General features: G+C 41.6%; 5 protein-coding genes across 7 annotated transcripts in view; 1 reads left to right on the plus strand and 4 right to left on the minus strand.

The window, feature by feature from the left end:
* Positions 1-1,263: 1,263 nt before the first annotated feature.
* On the minus strand, positions 1,264-6,389 carry cnr2 (cannabinoid receptor 2). The gene is made up of 4 exons (XM_031853360.1): positions 6,312-6,389; positions 3,757-3,791; positions 3,535-3,629; positions 1,264-3,364 (listed from the first exon to the last, which is right to left on the minus strand). The coding sequence occupies exons 3-4, from the start codon at positions 3,602-3,604 to the stop codon at positions 2,274-2,276; spliced, it is 1,161 nt and encodes a 386-aa protein (XP_031709220.1). The 5' UTR covers positions 3,605-3,629; positions 3,757-3,791; positions 6,312-6,389; the 3' UTR covers positions 1,264-2,273.
* Positions 6,390-10,348: 3,959 nt separating this feature from the next.
* pnrc2 (proline-rich nuclear receptor coactivator 2) lies at positions 10,349-14,369 on the plus strand. The gene is made up of 3 exons (XM_031853335.1): positions 10,349-10,552; positions 11,053-11,269; positions 11,524-14,369. Exon 3 carries the CDS (start codon positions 11,547-11,549, stop codon positions 12,018-12,020), a length of 474 nt encoding a protein of 157 aa, XP_031709195.1. The 5' UTR covers positions 10,349-10,552; positions 11,053-11,269; positions 11,524-11,546; the 3' UTR covers positions 12,021-14,369.
* Positions 14,370-14,453: 84 nt separating this feature from the next.
* On the minus strand, positions 14,454-18,789 carry srsf10a (serine and arginine rich splicing factor 10a). Of its 3 annotated transcripts, none has more exons than XM_031853331.1 (6): positions 18,595-18,789; positions 17,042-17,146; positions 16,173-16,276; positions 15,889-16,057; positions 15,442-15,492; positions 14,454-15,340 (listed from the first exon to the last, which is right to left on the minus strand). In XM_031853331.1, exons 1-6 carry the CDS (start codon positions 18,657-18,659, stop codon positions 15,085-15,087), a joined length of 750 nt encoding a protein of 249 aa, XP_031709191.1. In that variant the 5' UTR covers positions 18,660-18,789; the 3' UTR covers positions 14,454-15,084. The 3 variants fall into 3 exon arrangements, with proteins under 3 accessions (XP_031709191.1, XP_031709194.1, XP_031709193.1); XM_031853334.1 differs by lacking the exon at positions 17,042-17,146 and adding an exon at positions 16,516-16,806 and having other exon boundaries at positions 16,173-16,279; positions 18,595-18,680; XM_031853333.1 differs by having other exon boundaries at positions 16,173-16,279; positions 16,516-18,789.
* Positions 18,790-19,028: 239 nt separating this feature from the next.
* fabp10a (fatty acid binding protein 10a, liver basic) lies at positions 19,029-20,045 on the minus strand. Its single transcript, XM_031853398.1, has 4 exons — positions 19,895-20,045; positions 19,538-19,710; positions 19,241-19,330; positions 19,029-19,119 (listed from the first exon to the last, which is right to left on the minus strand). The coding sequence occupies exons 1-4, from the start codon at positions 19,959-19,961 to the stop codon at positions 19,069-19,071; spliced, it is 381 nt and encodes a 126-aa protein (XP_031709258.1). The 5' UTR covers positions 19,962-20,045; the 3' UTR covers positions 19,029-19,068.
* A 705-nt stretch (positions 20,046-20,750) lies between these two features.
* The window catches only part of myom3 (myomesin 3), a 48,874-nt gene continuing 47,884 nt past the window's right edge, over positions 20,751-21,740 (minus strand). The window contains exon 36 of the mRNA XM_031853180.1: positions 20,751-21,725. Within this exon, the coding sequence (XP_031709040.1) occupies positions 21,447-21,725 (279 nt within the window). The 3' untranslated portion in view covers positions 20,751-21,446. The remainder of the gene's footprint in view (positions 21,726-21,740) is intronic.

The following is a 21,740-nucleotide window of genomic DNA, read 5'->3' on the forward strand; positions in this document are numbered from 1 at the left end:
CACACCTGTTGTATCACATGCATCAACAACCAGTCACACATTCACCACAGTCTCTTGTTTTGAGTAACCCATTGAAACAAGCAATGTCCAGAACTGAATCACCCTTCAACTTATATTTGCTGCAGTCTCCACCACTGGGTGTGCATCTTGATGTGACAGTTTGTTTTATGTGCACTATGTTTCCCATGTGATGATAACGGTCTCACTGGGATTAAAAATCCCTTTTACAGGAGTAGCCTGACTTTTTAAATGCATAATACATGTAGGTTAATACAAACAAAACAAAGTCTTATGCAGTCCTTATTGTTATCACATAACCTATGCAAAGAACTAAACATCAGCCAATCTTATGCAGTATTTATTTCAGCTTGCATCTTGAGTATCTTAAACAGAACTGCTAGGAAGTATTCAGCAATATCATTTAAAGTAGCATTTTAGCATCTCCTCGTAAAGACAATGAGCAATCATATTATTGGTTGTTTCATCAAATATGACAGAGGACAAATGTATATACTGTGTTCTTTAGTTATGTCTTGTTATTATGTGTAGGGTTTAAAATAATAACATCCGCCCATTGCCAAATTCATGATAATTTTAGAGGCTGTAGTTTAAAAAATGCTCTTGAATTTTATACTGAGAGGAGTTTCTAATATTTGGTCTATAACTTCATTCGTATACATGGGGAAGCTTATTCAAAATAATACAAATGCCACCTCAAATTAGCCTATAACACATCCTTTCACGCATCTCTAAAAATGTTTTTTTTAAAAGACAGTATTACTTTTATGAAGGTAGAATTTATTACAGGGCTGTGTTTGTAGACCCAATGACAAACTACAAACTGTGACTAAGTGGAGAGCAGGGCCGTCCTTCAATCAGAGGATCGGAGGTTCGATCCCCGGGTCCGATGGTGATGTGTCCTTGAGCAAGAAACTTAACCCCCCCAAAAAATTGCTCCTGTAGCTGTACCTACGGTGTATGAATAGAATCTGAATTGTAAGTCGCTTTGGATAGAAGTGTCTGCTAAATGACTGTAATGTATATGACTTGTGATAATCCCCACTGTTGGTTTTTGGGAACAGCGTGTATAAAAATGCTTTGTACTCATTTTGTTCCCACTTCTCCCATCTCTTGCCCCCCCCCCCCTCCCCCCCCCCCCCCCCCCCAAAAAATGGATTTTCTGACATGGCAGACTCACAGTATTCAGCATGTCACCTCTAGCAGCAAAGAACCACCCAGGAGATTCATACAGAGACGGGGACATTTATAAATCATTGCAAACACAAGACTGCTGACTTTTTGCCACTTGACAATGATTAAGTAAGGAGTAAGATTTACGCGTGGAATTTGCTTGAAAATAAACATATAAGGATAGAGTATGGTCAAGTATTATCTTTAATCAGTTGATGGTTGAAACGTGTTCGGTCTGGTATGTGCACCTGTGAGTTTAAGTGAAATGTCATATAGTGTGTGCTCTGCTGCAGCTGCCAGTTGTCACAATTGCAAAGAGTGTTCTGGTGCTTGTGCTCGTTCTCCTCCTGGCATGTGCTCCATTTACCTCGGCACACTGCTTGGATTCACGTGTGCGGACATTGTGTGAAGTGCATGGGGCTTTTGTGGAGTCCTGGCATTCATGTGCTGATTGGATAAGGCAACGCACATCGTCCTCTGTCCCTGTACGCTCAGGGACAAATACTCAAAAATAAACAAGCGTACCCACAAGAAATGCACCTTTCCACCACGTGGTGAACCCAAAAGTTAAGTCAGCACTTGAGTTCACAGTATGTCACAGGGGTGAGAGCGTTAAAGCACTGACATTGGAGATGGGTAAGTCAAAGGTTAAAGGTTAGCTGGCCACATGACATCATCTCACTTCCAGTCCAACATAACAATAAACCTTTTGTCTGACCTGAACCAATGCCCAGAGATGATAAGCTTTATTTCCACTGGAATCTGATACTAGAATGGTTCTAATTGTTTATTTTTAAAGGTTAATGGTTTCTCTTTACAAGCTGTCTTCACATTGTGTCTCATAACTACAAGTAAAACACATTATGTAACATGTTTCCGACATTTGATAGGCTTTCTGATCTGTCGGATCACTTATGGGGCTACTAACAATATTCAAGAGTTATTGTTGAATAGCCTTGAACACAATAGCCTTGAAGTACATACCAGCACTAATAATTTGATGGGAACGAATCCTGCTCATATTTGATTCTTCATTCGATGTCAAACACGTATCTATCTGTACAACTACTCTTTAATTTCAATCATTGTCTGATGTTTGGCTGCTGATTGTTCACCATCTCTGAGATTGAGTTAAGCTGTGTGGTTCTGTTCCTGGGCATCTCATCCTCAGTGATGGCAGTACAGTTGTTGTCTTCTGTGGAGGGTAATCCTGGGGTTAAAGCCTCTGTAGATTTTCTACACCTTCCAATCTCACACAGCCTTTGTAACAACTGCAGCAGAGCGACTCTTAGCTCTCGACAGCGCAGTGCATATAGCAGTGGGTTGACTGCAGAGTTAACCAGGCAGAGGGTGCTGCAAAAGGCGAACGCTCTCTGTTGGGTACGAGTCAGGACCACTGAGACATCAGCTAACATGAAGGAGAGTGCGGGCAGCCAGCAGCTCACCAGTATGAGTAGGATCAGGCCAAAGGTACGCGCCAGCCGGATATCCATCCTCATGCGGGCCTGTCCTGTCCCCGCTGCTCCCTGGAGGCTGGTCATAGAGGACTCATGGCGGTGGGCCTTCCACAGGATGAGAGCATAAGCACACAGAATGAGAGCCAGAAGCACCAGTATGAAGCTGGTCCAGCAGGCCAGATAGCCCTGGCTGATGTAGGGAAACAGGCGTGAGCAGGGCGGATTAAGCCCTGTGGGACACCTCCAACCCATCAGCGGCAAGAAGGAGATGAAAATGGTGGCGCTCCAGAGGATCAGCAGGCTCAGCACGGCTCTTCGGCGGGTCAGCAGCACCTTGTAGCTGGAGGCCTGCTGGATGCAAAGGTAGCGGTCCAGAGCGGTCAGCAGCAAACTCCCCACCGAGCTGGTGAAGGCCATGGTGACACCACCTAACTTGAAGAGGTAGGCAGTGGGGCCGTCACTGCGGCGAAAGAGGTGAAAGTACAGGAAGCTGGTGGTGAAAAAGCAGCTGGCGAAGACATCTGCAAAAGCAAGGCTGGCAATGAACAGATATGAAGGCCGCTGCCGGAGGGAGGCTGTTGCAGCGATCACTCCCAACACGAGAGCGTTTTCCAGCAGAGTGATCGGACCGGCCAGGAAACAGATTGAGCCGATGGCTGTCTTCTCGGCCTTGGTGAGAACCATGTAGCATTCCAGATTCTCACAAGACCTGTTAACTGTGAGAAGATCACAGGTTTATAGCAGGACAGATTTTATTGGACAAGTGTACTGAAACTATAGCTGTCATTATAAATGCACCCTTAAATTACATTTGCTAAAAAACATTATCTTGAACCATTTTAGATTCTAATGAAGCAATGCATTTTTCTTTATTGAGGCCACATACCTATCTGTGAGGAGGTGTTATCTTTGGCTTCTGTGGGTCCTAAAGAAGTCGAAACCTCCCATTGCTCCATTTCAACTGTTACCGGAGGGCCAGTACTGTATTTAGAAAATATCATTGAACTTAAATAATAAATGTGTAAGACAAGACCAAACACACATAGTAAGATCCACACATCTACAGCAAACATTATATAATATATATATTATTTTATTGATAACAAACCTTTTTTAGATGAAGTGATTGAAGCAGGCAACTTCCTGTGGAGAAACAAATAAAGTGGAAAATGTGATGTATTTTTCTCTCTTTGTCAATATTGAACTTGGTGCTTAAAGGGAACATGAACATCTGTGAGTCAGAACAGAAAGTCACTTAGAGGTTAGGGTAAACAGAGAATGACCATTACTGTATCCACTGGTGCTGATATTGAAGAGATGGTTGCAAGCAGTCACGGTTTAAATACCATGCCATAAACCACTTCTTGCTGAAGGAATAATGAACGGATTTTGTTTGAAAATCCCAAAAAGCAAAATGGTTGCACCTTTGTCCATAATATGTAGAGACATTTAATATAACCAGCGTGCTCATGGTGCGTTGAGTGGGATGGTATCACTTCCATCAGCTGTAGCTTTAGCTGTACCCTAAAGCATGGCAATTTGTTTTCAGAGCTTTTATGCACACAGCTCACAAATGGTCTAGTGATAGCCTGCACCTTCATTTGACCAAGTGTGTCCAATGAAACTTTGACAAACAATGCTGTTGAGTTTTTCAAATGAATTATTTTTGGCTCACACAATGTCATTATAATTGAGAAAAGAAACCAGACAGCTCACACCAAAACAATCCGGATTGATCAATAGCACTTCAAGTAGGAGGAAGATATGTATTTTGTGATAATTGTTTTTGATTTATGTCCCTTTAAGTGATTTTTTATGAACTGGGCTGGACCAGAGAATTAATAATTAATCCATATTTCCACAATCCCTTTTGCAGGGATTTTAGTGAGTGCATTCAGTTATCTGCAGAGATGGACATAATAGCAAACTCATGTTGTTAGCCTATTATCACAACCAACAGGATGAAGACTGCCCCCTTTTGGTATTAGAGGGGATTATATTGGAACGAAAAACTGTACATTGGTGGCTGAAGGTCACCGCAGAGATGAACAATCTCCTGTGAAGTGCATCACCTTTGTGCAATCAATAGATTCAACTAATGCTGTGATAAACAGAGAGTGGCCACCCATAGCTGCTCCCAGTGAGGCTTAAATTATAGAGATTATATTTTATAGGCAAAAACATGACACAATCACATGAATGGAAATGACAGTAAGTTTGAAAGAAAAAAGCTGGGAAACAGTGAGGAAATAACACAAAAAGAATCATTAAAGGTGATCAAGGAGAGTAGTTGTATATGATGCAGTATAAGTGATTACAAACTAAAGGGAACACAATAGGCTCGTTCGAGATGAGTCAGTTCTGCGCAGACTCGATCACCGACGATCGGCGCACAATGCATGCTGGTTAGATTTGTGTCCGACTTGAGCCCGACTTGCTCTGACGTCATGCACACGTCGTCAACGATGACCTCACGAGAGCCAGTTGCTCTCCACCGACTGCATGACCCAAAGCATCCCAAAGACCCCAAATCGTATTTTTCTGTGTAATTATAATATTTAACGCTCGATTGTTTGCTATTAGTCTCATGTTGTGCAATGAAGGTTTAATCTAAAATCTCATGCTGTCTGATTGATAATAATAATAAAGCTGTTTTATACCACACAACACAAGCATCAAAGTGTTTCACAGAGACATAAAAAGAACAAAGGATAACATACAATGCAGATACACACATGAATACATCCGATTGAGGTCTGTTAACTACAATTAGCAAGTCCAAGTGCAAGTACAGATCGGATCTAACAGGATACAATTATTTCTGTGGCTTCCTGTTTATTTTAAAGGCAGCTGAAGACAGTCTGAATTGCCAAAGCTTCCTCCAGCTCTCCTCCATGCAGGCGAGGCGCAGTTCATGTCGAACGAGCCCTTTAACCCAATCAGGTCACCGTGGCCTTCAATCCAATGTTTCCCCTTTATTCCGTTTCCAGTGACCATTATTTCTGTTTTTCATCACACATTTGAAACTTCCTTTTAAAAGCATAGAACATATATATATGAGCAGAAGTGGTGGAAGTAAATTACTTTCCAGAAAGGCCCTTATTGACATGAGGGACAATATTTCACAATTCCACTGGGCCATATGCGTGCAAGCACTTGTGGATATTACACCACCTCAGGCTCTTTTGTGTTTTGACTGTTAAGAAACATCATTCTTATAAAACCGGTTGCCTCTTCAAAAAAAAGCACCAACAGCCGTGTACAGAAAACTTCATTTATAATTAAAAAAACATACAGGCGTCCATTTTAGTTGCTTCACTGGCAACATGCACACTGAAATAATGTGGCAATAACCCCTTGAGTCAGTGTTTTGGCATGCCACATTATTTCAAAATATAGCAAGCCCTTCTGGCACAAGAAGAAAAAAAGAAACGTCTAGTGTTTGTAGGAGCAGCAAAAAAAGAAGCATTGTAAAATTGGGCTAAAGTAGCAGATTTGCTGCACAAATACACTTAATGAATGACGGACAATAAAAACATATTTTTGAAAATAAATTTAATTTCACAGAGATATCACAATGCCAATTTAAAAGCAAATTAGGAAATTATTACTTAATGTCACTGGATTTTAAACCTGTAATTAAATAACCTTTGAACAGCTTACCTTGTGTGGAGTTTTCTGCTTTTCTTCTTATTTTAGGGGATCTGAATTAGGTCCCTCAGCAGCACAACAACCCCAGCATGATCGCACAGACCTACAAACCTGACTGATGGCAAAGTGCATGACTGAGGGGAGACGATAACGAGGGAGGCTGTGATGACACGAGGGAGAGAGGGAGGGAGGGAGAGTGAGAGAGAGAGAGAGAGAGAGAGAGAGAGAAAGAGAAAGAGAAAGAGAGGGAGAAAACCAGATGGAAAGAGATGAAAGAGCCCAAATGATGTATTAGAAGGACAGCTGGAGTCTGTGATGAAACTGAGAATGGCAGTAAAGTCCAATTTATATGTCTGATTATATGTAATAGAGGTGAAATGGAGAAGATAAAACATTAATACATTTAGTGTCATGATGGACGCAGGGGAGGAGAGCACTTAAGCGTGTGTGAAAGACGTCGATGAAAGAAAGAAGAAAACACATCACCCTTTATTAAAAAAAATATGAATGAAGTGACCTCAAAAATATTTACTCCTGACCTGGGAGTCATTAATAACCTGATAAGTGGACCTTGAGTTAAGATTATTGTTGCAAACTACTCAAATTCATAACCAAGATGGCTATAAAAGACTGTTGAATTATTTCCATTCATGCAGAAACTGTTTTTCCTTCCACCTCTTTCGAATACTTTGCACTCATCTTCATTTGACAGACAGCATTTGGCATCACAAATGCAGTCACACACTTCATCACATGATGGTTTATGATATTTTTACATTTTATATATTGCTTGCCTTCATGTGGACAGAAAGCACAAACAAGATAACAAACATTTGACTGCTTCAGTTGTTTGATTCTTGTTTACATCCAATCTGCAGTGAGTGCTGAGGTGTGAAAACCAGCCTTCGTTGCAAATTCGCGAGGATTTAAATTGTTCTTTTACATTTCTTTGCTGACTAATGCCCAGTGAAGTCAGTGTGGGTCAGGGTGTAATACTGCTTGCAGTACAACAGGGGGCAATGCTAAGCAGCCATGAACTAGTGGACATAATGAAAGGTTGCTCAGTTTTTAATCTTTATCATTCTGCATAGATACAAAATCTGAACTCAACAAGCACTTCCTTCACAAATTAAGGCTGTTTAATTTGGATTAAAGCCCTGTGGTGAGAGTTAAGTGCATTTGTAGCTCAATAACAATTCAATCAGATCAAAAACCTGAGGCATTCTGAAATGAGTTAGCATCCTATTTTAGAGAAAAGTATGCCAAATGAAATAGAAACTGGGACTCGCAAAAGACAAGACCAGGAAATAGGTCAGAAAGAGATGTGTTTTTGATGTCATGTTTATATTATATCTAATAATCAGGCGGCGATATCTGGTGCACTGTGTCCTCTGCTGATGGATTCAGCAGGCCAGAAGGCAGGAAATGTGATTAGGAGCAGACAGCACAGCTTCAATAGGATTTCTTCTCAGTCACTGTCCGGCCAGGTGCAGCTCACGAGCACAGACCACAGGACAGAAGAAAGCCTGAAATGTTTAATTATTGGATTATATCATCCGGTGACACAATCTCATTTTTAGAAAGCACTTTGTTCTCCTGGTCCTGTGTTTTACCCTCTTCCTTCACAGAGCAGTAAGAAAAAGAAGTGTGTTGGGTTGTTTAAACATGGCAGTGAACAATGGCAATGGCAGAAGACATTTAAGATTTGAAATACATCTGAAGGACATCTCAGCACCTAAAAAACTAAATGTTGAGAGAGAGGATCCAACAAACTTACATCAATGTGATGTGGGCCAAACACTTGATTCTCCATAGCTGGATGGCCTGCTTGAAGGCCATCCAGGCACATGATAATAACCCCCCCAATGCTCTCAATTGTATTGTTTATATGTATTTTTTCATTTAATTATTTGTTTTTTCAACAGCCATGGGGTCATATCAGTAGGCGATAAGGTTTAGGTATTGGCACTGGTATTTGTGTTGCTTATCTAATCTAATCTAAAGTTTTCTTTTTTTATTTCTATGCTGTAGAGACAGAGATGTAAATACAAGTTGTGAGTGTCTTTGACTAGACTGTATACGCAGATATTCAATAATTGGTGTAGGTTCTATAAACGAGTGCATTCAGGCTCCTTTGTGTCTCTGTCCGTTCGCCGAACTAGACTGGAAAAATACATTTAAAAAAACTTGGCAACCAAGAAAAGAGATTTCATTTGAACATATTTGCTTCTGGTATTACATAAGATCTAGGATATGGGACAAACTTAGTGCTGACGAGTGTGAAACTGGTTCTGCTTCTCTTCTTGCACGTCACTGTGTGTGGGTGGGTTTCGCAACTCTTCTCACACTCTTCAGATTCATGTGAGCCCGTGTACACCAAATAACTATAAATGGCATAGAGACAGAGATATGTCTGTATATGCAGCTTATGCTGTGTGAGAAGTAAACAACAGCCTTTGTACACCACTGTTGTTTTGAATATATCTTCCATTCCACTTCCCAGGATGGCCTACCGTACAGTCACTATGTCTATGACGAGATCACGCGACCAGGGGCGTTTGTAAAGAAGCCTTTACAACCGGTTAAATGTGGAGATACGTCCACCTCACATAATCTCTACGACCCGCAGAAGCCTCTCCATGACCTACTTTCCATACATAGTTGACTCTTGATGGGAACAGCCCCCTTACAAAGGTTGCTTTGCTTTGGGGAGTGTCCTTCCATGGCCTGCAGCTGTATACACTGGCTGAAACCAAATGTGTTGTGCAACTGTTATGACGCTTTAGACAAGGTAGAGGGGAAAGTCACTTTAACCGTGGATTTCCCATAAAACCAGCATCTCCCATTACCATTGTCCTTGTAAAGACTAAGAGAAGTGTAAGGACTGCATTTTTCAACATTCATTTAGTGTTATAAGAATATAGAAAAGTGATATATATATATATGAAGCCTTAAAGCTGAATAGCAATACAAGTAATACCAGAAAACTCCAGGCCATATAATAAGCTTTAAACAATGATTTGAAACCAATAACACAATGATTCACGGGGTAAACGGGTATAGCCTTGTGTGTTCTCAGTCAGTTAGTTCGGCTAAACACTAATCTTTTTTTAGCAACCCCCACACACATCTGGAGTCCATTCACCATTTGGGGTGTTGTGGCTCACATGTCGCTAGATGTATGACAGCGTGATGTTTACATGATACTCATTTTGCATCGTAGTTGTTTAACTCTTGAGTTAGGCCTTTGTAAAACTCACACTGGACTATGGCACAAAAGTTGTAACAACACAATGCACCTTATCTATTCAATTAAAAGCCTAATATCTTAACATAGACAGGAATCAAAACAGGAAAATCTCACTTGTCCTTTCCCGTTGTCATATACTCTCGCAGCAGGTGGACATTGATATGAGGGTTAATGGATTTGTTTCAATAAAATGGTCAAGGGTTTTGTCTTAATCAGAGGACTGAGACGTGGGGGATGGGCAGCAGCTCACAGAGAAGAGCTGTTGTGTAGGCTCTCATTACAGCCTGTTGCAGCTGTTTCTCAGCACACCAGTTAACCCACACAAACAGGAACTGTGGAACAACAACTCCCGTTTTCATACAGCAGAAAAGCTATGAAGTAGGCTTCATCAATAAATCTAAACTCTGGATGTGTTTACCTTATTTGAACGAGGGATTGACAATACATAATACAAATATATATATATACATATTGTTCCCCCAAACCTCATTATTACGTTGCATGTAACCGTGGAGTTTTTGTTACGTAAGATAGCGTGAAAGCGGAATAGCTATGGTGCTTAGAAAGTTTTTTTCTCGTCGCTGTTTTCCTCACGTCTCAGGAAATACCCGAGGTCCAACAAAGGAATGGAGAAGAGTGTCAGCGATTGACGTCACCGGTCTGGCAACAGGCGTGAATGCGGTCTGGCTGTCTCTTCGCTGATTGGCTGTGCGGTTTCGAACTTGGAACGTGATTGGTCGGATCCGGGCTAGAACGAGCTACATATCTCCAGTGTGGCTTCCATTTTGTTGCAATTCAGACGGAGTCGGGAGAGAGTGTCAACGGCGTCGCGCGCGGCTACTGTTTAAACACCACCTAAAGCTTTCGAGGGTGACGGGGATTTTTGTAGGAAATATAGCTTTGCTGTGCTTCCTCACATAGTCCGCCGAGGGATCACATATAAAGGCTTATCGCATATTTTCTTGGACGAAGGGCTCTTCGACAACCAAGCTCGAGGAAGTCGGTAAGAGAAGCTGTTTTTGTGCCTCGTCGCCATATTGAGCTCACAGTTCCTTTGTTATGGTTCGCTTCCAAAACCAGTGGAACTGAGACTGTAAACATGTAATTTAATAAACCTATAGTTGGGGTTATTAATTAAAAACCACGTCCGTCGAGATTATCATGGTCTTTTATTGTTTGTTTTTTTAAACCCGGAAATTATCTTTCCATCAAGCGACTTGGCAGGAACAACGCGACAGCTTGAGAAGTAGAATAACATGTCGCAGTTTGCTTATGCAACACTTTGTCATGATAATGGCCCACATTAACAGTTTTGTACACCTGTAATGTTTTAAGAACGGATGCCTACCTGCTTATTTATTTTTTAGAAGTATTCGCCGCAATGACGCACTCTGAAATACACGTCCGCTGATAGAAAACATGAATGCACTAAACGGTAGAGAACCGTGAAAGTCAATTTAGCATCTCTAACTGACATTTCCCCCCCCCCCCCCCCCAAAAAAGGTCTTCTTGGAGCATCGTGTGCCGAGTGTGAATTGATGTTCAGCTCGGCTCTACGGGAAAACAACGCTCTTTGGCACATGAGAACTTTAGACCTCGCTGGACACAGAAGAAGTACAGCGAGAAGTAGACAGAGAACTACTTCGAGGACCTGGGACCCGATTGGAGGTGAACGATTGAAGAGAGATCTCTGGTGCATCGACTTTCTGATAACAAAGAGGTGAGCTGGGGCTGTTTTGCTCTCGGGTTCTGTGTGTGTGGGGGGAGGGAGGAGGAGGAGAGACTCAAGCTCACGCGTCTCCGCACGTAACCCTCTGTGCTTGTTTTCATTGACTTGCTGTGGGCGCGCTGCTGTGTGGACGGATTAAGCATTACCGGGTTTTACCCTTGTCAATAACAATGATACCGAGCTCTGATCACGAGTTAATGTTTCCGAGCACTTTCAGTAACGATGTATATTTTATATCAACGCAGGTGACACATAGTGCAGAAGCAGTATGGGAGGTGGAGAGAGATACAACATTCCAGTTTCCCACCCCGAGCGCCCTTTGCCCAAGAAGAACCACCAACTGGGCCGGGCTAAGCAGAGGAGCCGTGACCCGAACGTAGGAGCAGCAGTGTCTGCAGGAGGGGCGGGCGGCCTTCACCACCACAGCCACCGCCGGAGCGACAAAGTCGCAGCCTACCACAGGTCGCCTGAGGCGCGGCAGGCCGCGTCTGCAGAGAAGAGTGCTTCTGTCCGCTTTGCCACCAGCTATGGTCAGAACTGGGAGGGTGCGGTGTCCCACCTCAACACGCTCCTGGCCACACCGGGAAGTCCGAGCTACGCCGGGCCCAAGTTCAGCGAGCCGCCCTTGCCGAGCGTGTTGCCTAAGCCCCCCAGTCACTGGGTGTCCTTCCCAATGGGCTCCTGTGACCATCGGGAGATGATGGCCTTCCAGCTCAAGAGCCTGCTCAAAGTGCAGGCCTGAGAGGGATACCCACACTTGATCGAAAAAGCCCACAAATGAACTGGGACTCTCTTGAGGGCAACCTACCCACCAGGAACACCTCAGTGCTGTAATACTTTTAGCCGTTTTTAAGATTGACCTCTGTGTTAGGAGGCATTTGCGGCAAAGTTTGCTGTGAAATGGTCATTCAACACAAAATTTTTAAGCCAATGTTTCTAGATATTACAGCCCTGGAGCCTTGCTGGTCGGTAATGCCTGTTAGTGGAGTCAGTTTTCTGTGACTAATGACAAACTGGATATCCCTTCTACTTCTCTCTTTGTTTTGTTCTTTTTAATGTTGGCTATCAAAAGCAGATTTGAGTGTGCTGTTTTCCCCCCCAAACAACGGTTATAGTATAGGTCAGGTAAACTCCCATCACTTTTACGGTCCATTTCTGTGGACAGATGATGCTTTTCATTTACATAAGTTTTATGATGAGCCTTTAAGGTCAATTCTAAAGCTTCAGGTGCTAAAGCAAACTCGCATTTGTAGCGTTGTTGTTTTTTTGACTAGGGCCCACCTTCTCTTCTTTAATGTGTAACAATCCTTGTTTGGGATGGAAAGGACACTCAAACTGCAATTCTGCAGGGAAAAAAAGGTTTCTTACTGGAGCTGTACAGTACAGGTCAAAAGTATAACCTCGAACTGAAGGGTAATAAGAGACAATGGCACACAGGCCTCGGACTGTCCACTCCTGTACTTTTTTTATTGCGCTGTGCGCACATGCACTATAGGAGTTGAGCTTGTCCGAGGCCCATAACACTCTATCATAGCATTATTTTGTACAAGCCCTTGATTGTTGTGGTTGAAAGATATAAGAAAGTGCTGTGTAACCAAAGCAATGTTTTTGCTGTATTTAGGTTCTTTTTTTTTTTTCTTCTTTTGGACATCTTCAATGCGGTCGGCATTGTTGCCGTTGCCACTTAAACCTTACAAGCCCGTGTGGTGAAAGAGTCACTTCTAACCGTTCATCTGGTTTCAATCAGCACTGTTATTGCTCCTCGGTCTCTGCCTTTTTTTTCAGGACTGTGCTGCAGCTCCAACATGCGGAAGAGGGCCGGGCTTAGTTTGAGTTTCACTCTCTTAAGTCATGTGACATGGTCCTGTTGGCTGCATGCATTAGCAAGCAAAGGTAAAGCAGAGCGGAGGAGGGTTTCTGAAGTGAAGTGGCCCCAAGGCCTCAACATGAGGCGGGAGGTTGTTTGTTTACAAAATAGGTTTCGGTAGTTGACCATCCCATAATCAACACACATTTGCCTCTTGTTTACCCTCTTGCACTGCAATCAGACTAGTTTTTAATAAGTTACAGGCCAGGATGCTATTGAAATGGAGGTGTAATTGACTATCTCCCTATAGATACTCTTATTTTTTTTTTTTTTGTTTTTCTTTTCACTGAATTCTCTATTGAGGCTTTTTGCTTTCCCCTTGCAGAATTGGAGCCGTTTTTTTGCCAGCCTAAAGATGACAAAACAAAGTGTGAGAGCTTGTTAATGTGTTCAAGAGCCATGTAAATAATGAAATGTATAAAGTACTTGTAGCATATGTACATTTGCAGGCCGAGTTTGAGGCCTGTCTGACAAAAGTATTTTTAGTAATAACACTGAATGTATGAGACATGCTAAGGACGTGTCTTGACTTCAATGTCTTGACTTCAATACTGAAGAATATTTTTGTTAAAAAAGCTGCAGATAGCATTTCTCAGTACCCCTGCACTGTTATCTTTCCAGAGATCTTGCACATGTTTTTTATTGTTTTGTATTCTGCAGTGTAGGGTGACACATGCTTAGTGCGAATTAAGTAAAACTGCAAAACATCGATTGGATCCTAGAGGAGACTTGCCCATGTATCAATTTGAGTTCTGAATGTGCTTACATTATGTAAGTGATGTTTTTAATCTCGAGTCGACCTGTTTGTGCCTAAGTTGAAATCCATGCTGAAACTATTTTCGTTTGGTGGCAATGCCACACTTGACCAATGTATTTTTCAGACCCATCTTCAGTCGTCAGCTGTTCTTCCGCCAGCTGACAACTGAACTTGGCCTAATGCTGTTTTAAATTCTTACTATTGGTTGTTCATGTAAACATTTTTTCTTTCTTGCCCTGATCGAGTTGTGCATGGCAGTCTCCTTACTCTAAATTTGAAACAGTGTAAAGTGAATTGGCTGTTAATTTGTCCCCACTGAAATGTCACTGACTATGGAAAGAAAATGCCCTGTTTACAATTGGTATCAATTAGTTGAAAAAAAAGAAGCAATTGTTAAAGAAAGCACTCTGTGAAACAATTACAAAATTTTACCAAAAAAGAAATAAATCCCTTTCCCTCCCCCCCTATTCTTCTGTCTGCTTGAGTCTTCATCTGGTGCCAACACTTGATTATTCTATTACAGCATTCCTTGCAAGCTTAGTCACAGGATATTTGTTTAGAAAAAGTTTATTTTCAAAGCATACCAAGTAAAACTATAACAGTACTAAGGTACACTTGAAATATTCAACTCTATTACTCACTGAACAAAGTACATGATAAATTAATGCAGTTCATCTTAAACATTGTCACATAGCATACTGGACAACATATTGGGTAGCAACTAACTGCATTCAATACATTAGCCATTTGCAATACTAATCACTGCTACTGCAGTTTGCCTGCTGGATAATAGCTGAGACAGCATAGTTAGTAAATACTGATGTCTGGACCTGAAGTAAAATGCAACTTTTATTCATGTTTAGATTACACACAGAACCAAATTGAGGCATCAATAAACATGAATGTAAATGTGGATAAATCAAAAGTACAAAAATATTGGCTAAACTAACATTTTTCCCTCCTGCAGCAACCGACGCTACACAAGTCCAAAAACAACGTATCAGCCGTGCTTTTATGAATCACTAAAAGAAATGCATCAGCTCTCTGCCGCTCTCATCCCCCCTTTTGGCAACAGACTCCATTATGTGATGATAAAGAAAAGCAAACAGAGCCTAATACTCTAGTTATAACTGAACGGAAACATCCTCGGAGACAGATTAACGGGGCCTGGGGGGGAGACAGTTAGTGGCCTCCAGACTTGCGTCCAGCCCAGGACCTGGAGCGAGACCGTGAGCGGGACACGGATCTAGAGTAGGAGCGGGATGGAGATCGTCCCACAGGTTTCTGGGAACTGGAAGTGGGGTGGTAGTCTTCACCCGGGGTGTGGGACCGGGACTGGCTCTTTTTACCTTTGGGCACGGGTCTGGACGCTGAAGGGGAGCGGGACGCAGAGTGTTCACGGTGTGTCCTGTGGTGGTCACGAGGAGGCCCTCTGGACCTGGTGGGATGAACATCACTTAATGATAACTGTGGGTTGGAAAGTTGCAGTACAATGGCCCCCGTTTATTTTACATAGTACAAGATGAGAAATTAGACTACTTGTCATTTTCATGGCTTCTGCTCCGTCTGCGTCGACTGAAGGACCGAGACCTGTAGAGAGAACAAAACACAAACCAGTTCATCAGGGCGTAACTTTGATTCTGTGCAAGAGAACAATGAGTTATAATAATTAGGCAATTAGTGTGGCTTCCTGCTTTTACTGACCCAACTGGTTTACACCATCTACAGAGAGGCTAAATTAGTCAGGATAAATATCAAACTTTTAAATCATTAAATGTACTATAAAGTTGGGAAAGTTTCCTGATTTACATCTGTATATTTTGATGCCACAGTAGTAGCAAAGTAAAGTATTGACCCAGCTCTAATTACTACACACATTGTAGGACAGGACTGTCACTCTGCGACTAATTTGTAGATAAAGTGAGAAAACATTTGAACTATTAAAGTTACTCCAAGTACAATAAAGCAAACGCTGCCAGGACTCACTCTCTGGGGCTTTCAGACCTCCGTGGCCGGCGCTCATACGAGGGGCTCCGGGACCTGCGCCGCTCGTAGCTGCGGCTCCTGGAGCGTCTTCGGCGGCCGTCCCGATCGTCGTCGTTTCGGGAGGAACTGCGAGGGGAGTGCCGCTCCTTGGTCTTCATCTGGTTAGGAGCTGGATGGAAAAATACACACCAGAACATTTGTTGTTTATAAGCTCAATAGTTTCTATACAATGCCGAATGAGGCTTTACAGAAGTTAAATGTAATGATGATTTTTCTCTCCATACTCTTTCTGTCCCCCTGGGCGAACTGGATCTCGATCTGACGCCCACAGACCCATTTATGGTCCAGGTTGTGAAGAGCGTCCTCTGCATCCCGGACATCTTCAAACGTGCTGTGTTGTTAAGGCTTTTTATTTTGAGATTTAGAAAGTAGGGACAGAGAAGGCTGCACACATGCACAACAATTTAAGAAAATAAATAAAGAGGCTGCAACACAGGTTGACAGCCCCAGTCTATGAAACACAGCTCCTGATCATTAAAACAACATTAAAACTGAATCATTGGCCCCATTTGTGATCTCAAATTGTGAAGACAAGACAAATATTGATGATCAGATTCGGTAGGATACAAAACGTTTGGCTTGTTACCTTTAACCTTCAGCTTGATCTTTATTGTCTTGGCAGAAGAACTTGAGGTTTCCTGCTTGTCTTTGCCCAATAAACACTTTGCTTTTCCTCCCTTTGGTAGACAAATGGAAGCCTCTCCTCTTTGTATCTTCATGCTTTTGCTCTCTCTTTATTTTCCACTCTTTAATTCCACTATTGCTTGTCGCCTGGGTGTGTCTTGTGCTTGAATCTACTCTACAACCGCCTTTCAACTTTCTTTGGTGTGGGACCTCCAGAACTGTATCTTTACCATTCTAAGGCAACAACAGAAGAAATAATGGTTAGGAATAAGTTTGAATCTGAATACATGAATTATTAGACACAAATACTTCTCAGAAAATAACATGACATTAAAAAAAACAAAAAAAAAACACACACACATTGTCATTATCAGGTGTCGCTGAATCAACAGCAAACAAAAAGTCAGATGTAATGCTTTACAATCGCTCTGTTAAAACACCATTTCCAAATGAAAAGAATAAAGGATATTGAATGTATGCAAATCCTCTTCCCCGCCGCGTATAGAAGTCAAGTGGAATGTAGACGTCTACTATAGGCCCATAACGACCAAACTCACGCCGTATATCCTCTGGCCTAAAGTGTCATGAAATAAGCACATTTATTCCGCTGGCTGTCATATGAAGTTAGCCGGAGCTCAGTGAGTAAGATGTACACAAGAGCCGGTGCCAGCATAGCATACGACAAAACTTATTGGCAGACAAATCAAAATGACTCTCCCACTTCACAAGGACGGTTTCTCGTTTAAAATGTGCAATAGTACAAAAAAAAACAGTCAAGTTCACACATCCACAGCAGACATAAAAGATAAAAATTACATGAATTATCTATTAATAAGGTGGCAAAGTCACAGGGGTTAGAACATGACCACAACGTGTCAGATTTTATTACAGAAACATCTCAAAATCACTGATAATGTAACAGAAATACGTATTAAAGAGTGACAGTGTTTCCTGCCTACTATATCTCATCATCAGCAATTCAAGTACTTTGTATATGGATACCCAACGAATTTAAGCAAAGCATGGTTTGCAACTTAGCTTCTGATTATTCCACTTGTGTTCTTTTCATGAGCACACATGAAAACCAAATGGACCATAAATGATCAAACTATCTGCATGTTTAGATACCTTTTTTAAATATGTGAGAGAGTATATACTATATTATGTGATTTGGGTGAACTTTACTAACACCGTATAATTTCCGTTTCATTAATAACGGCAAACAAAACATGCATCTTTTGAGAGACTTGTTATTGTTTGAAATTCAAACAACAAGTCATTAATAAGTAAATAATGTAATTTTAAAGTCACAAATTGCAGGTTACCTTCAAGGAACATATTTTTTTAGGTTAGGTTTTTAAGTAATTGTCTGATTACACGTTTATTATTTAACTGTGTTAATGGACAATCATTTGGTCGTTTTTTAATTAATACGTACTGAGATCGGATATCAATAAATATCAAAAGTTTAATGAAGCATTTTGCCTTCTCTTTATTTCGTTTTCCACATTTAAATGGACCGTAACATTAGCTTGACATGCTATTAGTGTTGTGTCCGTGTTCGGCTAACGTTACGATAATGTCTTGTTACGTCTGAAGAGAGGAAGACGCTGGTGGCAAAACTAAAAATAGACCGCTGAAAAATAGACACGCTCGTTAATGTTCACGTTAAGCAACGTGATCCACAAACACCACCGACTAGTATTGTAGTCACGCTACATTACTCATTTATAATATAGAGGCAGTGAGTGACGTTAGCTTCTCCCAGCTTCGTGTTTCCTAGCTTAGGCATTAGCAATCCGTATGCAGGGAAACGCGTTAAAACTATGTGATGTAAGCAGTTATATGGAACAATATTCGGTAAAACGTAACTAACACCTTTTTTTGTGTCCATCTCTAATTTGGGAATCACTCGTAACGCTTCCGTTCAGTTAGCCATTTTGGTGATGTTTGCTAACTACCTAGCATTCTGTTAGCTTCACCATGAGTGCACACGCCAGAAGCGTTAAAACGACAACATACCTGGAGTCGTCTGCGATGTTTCTGACGAAGAGAGATGTATTAGGCGGCCTCAAGTACCTCGCCATGTTTTTAACGGCCCGTTGTTGTAATTATGTGGCCGTGAATTTGTTTACTATAGCAATTTTCTTTTCCACAAACCCTAACGGCTTTAACGTCACAGCAACAAGACGGGGACTGCGTGGTCTAAGTGGTCCCTTCGCAGTGCGCATGCGCACAGATGTACAGTCACGAAGGCAAATGGGCGCGCGCGCGCACGCACACAACCTAATCGATCCAATGACTCTATTATTTCATTTTACATGATTCCATTGCTTTTTTGCATAGCAGGCATCTATGTTCACTGGTTGTGTGTCAGACTTAAGCCAATAATGATGTTGGAAGTATAGGAAAAGAGTGCCATTTGCTCAAAAAAGATAACACAATTATTCAGTAACATTTTTATTTAAATAGAAATTGGTTTCTTCACTGCCAGGTTTACATCTTTTTGCTCTTCCTGATGAGAGTTGTTGAGCCCATGGTCAAGGTCTGAAATGGGACACAGGAAAAGAAAACACATTTCATTTGTGGCCAGGAGACATTACATTACATGTTAGCTTAGGATACATCAAGGTGAAACAGAACGAGTGAGTTCTTGTATATACCGCACCTCAACCATCTCTCCTCCCTTGATCTCTTGGATGTGGCAGGTTTTGCCAGTGTTGCAGACCAGTTTGCCACCCTCCAGATTGACAATGCACTGCAGGTCAGAGGAGGAGACAATTCATATCACAAAAACCTGAAGAGGCAGGACTTCATGAGACAGGGTTCACTTGTAGGCAGTACTCTATAACATTTTTCGGGGGGGGAGGATTACACACAGATTATACTATGAATCAGATAAGAAATCATATAGAATTCAACAGTGATGGGACATAAAAATCGACGGTAAACTATAAGTACAAACCTTGAGCTTCTTGCCGTCCATGGTGGTGATGTCAGCCTCCTTTCCGATGGTAAAGGTGTTGGTCACAGTCTTTCCGGGTGTCTTGGAGGTGACAACAAAGTCATTACCTTTCTGCTTGATCTCAGTAATGGGCTTGATGTCCTTGGCCATCTTGATGACCTCCTCTGGGAGTTCTGGTAAGCAAAGCACATGTGTTTTTGTTAATTCCTGTACTTACAAGTGTCGCCTGTGTGGTTACATTTAACATTAGAAGGATGTCGCCGCATCAAAATAGCCACTTTGTCTTTAGCTTCCAAAGATATATAAATGTATTTATATTCTGAAATGCCAACCAGAGTCACCGGTTTCTTTTCTCACCCATGGCCTTGAGGAACGCCTCGTAGTTCTCCTGGGAGTAGACCTGCCATGTTCCATTGAAGTCCATGTTCTCGAGAAGATCTGGGTTCTCGTTCACCAAGGTGGGCTGGAGGCTGAGACAGCTGAAGCTCAACACAATGTGGAGGATGTGACTGTTGTGCTGCACCTTCTTATACAGGAAAGCAAGTGTCTAATGAGTAACAAACCCCCTCTGGAGTAATCACTGCTGTTTGAACAACCTGGAGTTCACTTACTCCTGTTGGGACAAAACCTTGGCTTCCACCAAAGAGGAATTTAGATGGCCATTTCTGTCACATGTGATCAAAAGTTTAACTGATAAGAAAGATGTACAGACTTTTTGTTTTGTATTTCAGAATTAAAATTACATTTATTTACATGATCTTCATTTACTGGGAAGTTCACAGAGCCCCGAGTGGAGTTTGAGGATTTTAACCCGCTGGATCAAAAAGAGACAATGATTTATTTAATGCACTATCAGACATATTTATATGTATTTTATTTCAGGACTCATTCATTGAAGATTAGACGAACTACATGCATGGCTGCAACCTTTCCTCAGTGTGTCGTTTAACCTCTAACGTGAGTCTCCTGACTGAGGCCCAGGAGGTTAATGACACTATGGACTGTTTGCTTTTTTAACAAGACATGATCTCTGCCTGCAAAATCATACATAAAGAAAGCTGCAGACCACATTTTCTTTCATACTTAATCCAAATGAGGTAGTTTACTAATTAGGAATCTGAAGATGTAATATAGTATATGTGAGTGCTGTGGAAAATGAGTGAATAAAATAAAATAAAAGATTAAAGTTGCTTTATTCACAACACACACAGAAACAAATGACACACCTGGTTTACAAACCGCTCTACAGACCGGTAGGGTTTTGCACTTTTCCTTATGATAGATTCTTAGTGAACACTTAAAACAAGACACTTATATAATAAAGGTTCAACGATAAAATGTAATGAGACAGTAGCACAAGAAGAAGTCGGCAAAAGTCAAAAATCGGCAAACTGGTTCTCTCAATCAGCAAGCTAATGTTAGCTCATTTATGCTACTGTGAGCTGACATCCAGGTGCTTATAACATATAAGTTAGCGGACATACCAGACCAAGTAAGTCTGTATAGCAACGAATCCTCTGAGTGTATTTTTAATTGAATATATTTTAATTGATTAATGGTTCATTTTACTGCTTATGAATTCAACTTGTTATTTGGGGGAATTGGTGCAATTTCCTCTTTCAAAATAATCAGCTCAATCATTTTGATAAACAAAACTTTGCAATTCTGCATCTCCATTGCAGGAAAAGCCTGACATTTTCTATTGCATACACTGTTTAGAATTTAAATGATATAGACAGTTTGCAATACAGGCAATCACATAATTGATCAAACCTTAATGGACATTTTTCAAATCCCAATAAAGTTTCCTAACACATGAACAATCCAGCATCATTCCATCTCATCATCTATCAATCCATCCACCTTCAACTTCTTCTTTCTCTCCTAATTCAGATGGAAAATCACCATCTCAAGCATAAAAACCCATCTCCACAGCGTGCGCTGGCAGCTTATCCCCGTGCTTGTAAACGCTCACGGTCACGTCGACCTTCTCGGAGCCGTACTGGTTGCGCACGAAGATGCTGTATTTTCCAGAATTCGCCATGTTGACGTCGTTGATGGTGATGGTGCTGCACTTGGGCTCCCTAGTGAAGGTAAACTGCGTGTGGTTCGCGATCTCCTTGTCGTTACGAAGCCAGATGACCTCTGGGGCTGGTTCGCCGTCGATGAAGCACGTCAGACACAGAGACTGAAGAGAGGACGA

The sequence above is a fragment of the Anarrhichthys ocellatus genome, unplaced genomic scaffold, assembly GCF_004355925.1.
Source record: "Anarrhichthys ocellatus isolate YVR2014 unplaced genomic scaffold, GSC_Weel_1.0 scaffold13, whole genome shotgun sequence".
NCBI lineage: Eukaryota > Metazoa > Chordata > Actinopteri > Perciformes > Anarhichadidae > Anarrhichthys > Anarrhichthys ocellatus.

Excerpts from the sequence above, each read along its gene's own strand:
- cnr2 (XM_031853360.1), bottom strand. The coding sequence starts at position 3,604 with ATGGAGCAATGGGAGGTTTCGACTTCTTTAGGACCCACAGAAGCCAAA. Across the intron at positions 3,365-3,534 it reads TAACACCTCCTCACAGATAG|TTAACAGGTCTTGTGAGAAT; the intron begins GTATGTGGCCTC and ends ATCTTCTCACAG.
- pnrc2 (XM_031853335.1), top strand. The coding sequence starts at position 11,547 with ATGGGAGGTGGAGAGAGATACAACATTCCAGTTTCCCACCCCGAGCGC.
- srsf10a (XM_031853331.1), bottom strand. The coding sequence starts at position 18,659 with ATGGCGAGGTACTTGAGGCCGCCTAATACATCTCTCTTCGTCAGAAAC. Across the intron at positions 16,277-17,041 it reads AGAGGATTTGCATACATTCA|GTTTGAAGATGTCCGGGATG; the intron begins ATATCCTTTATT and ends ACAACACAGCAC. Across the intron at positions 15,493-15,888 it reads AGGTCTGAAAGCCCCAGAGA|GTCTCGGTCCTTCAGTCGAC; the intron begins GTGAGTCCTGGC and ends TTCTCTCTACAG.
- fabp10a (XM_031853398.1), bottom strand. The coding sequence starts at position 19,961 with ATGGACTTCAATGGAACATGGCAGGTCTACTCCCAGGAGAACTACGAG. Across the intron at positions 19,331-19,537 it reads TGGACGGCAAGAAGCTCAAG|TGCATTGTCAATCTGGAGGG; the intron begins GTTTGTACTTAT and ends TCTGACCTGCAG. Across the intron at positions 19,120-19,240 it reads AGGGAGGAGAGATGGTTGAG|ACCTTGACCATGGGCTCAAC; the intron begins GTGCGGTATATA and ends GTCCCATTTCAG.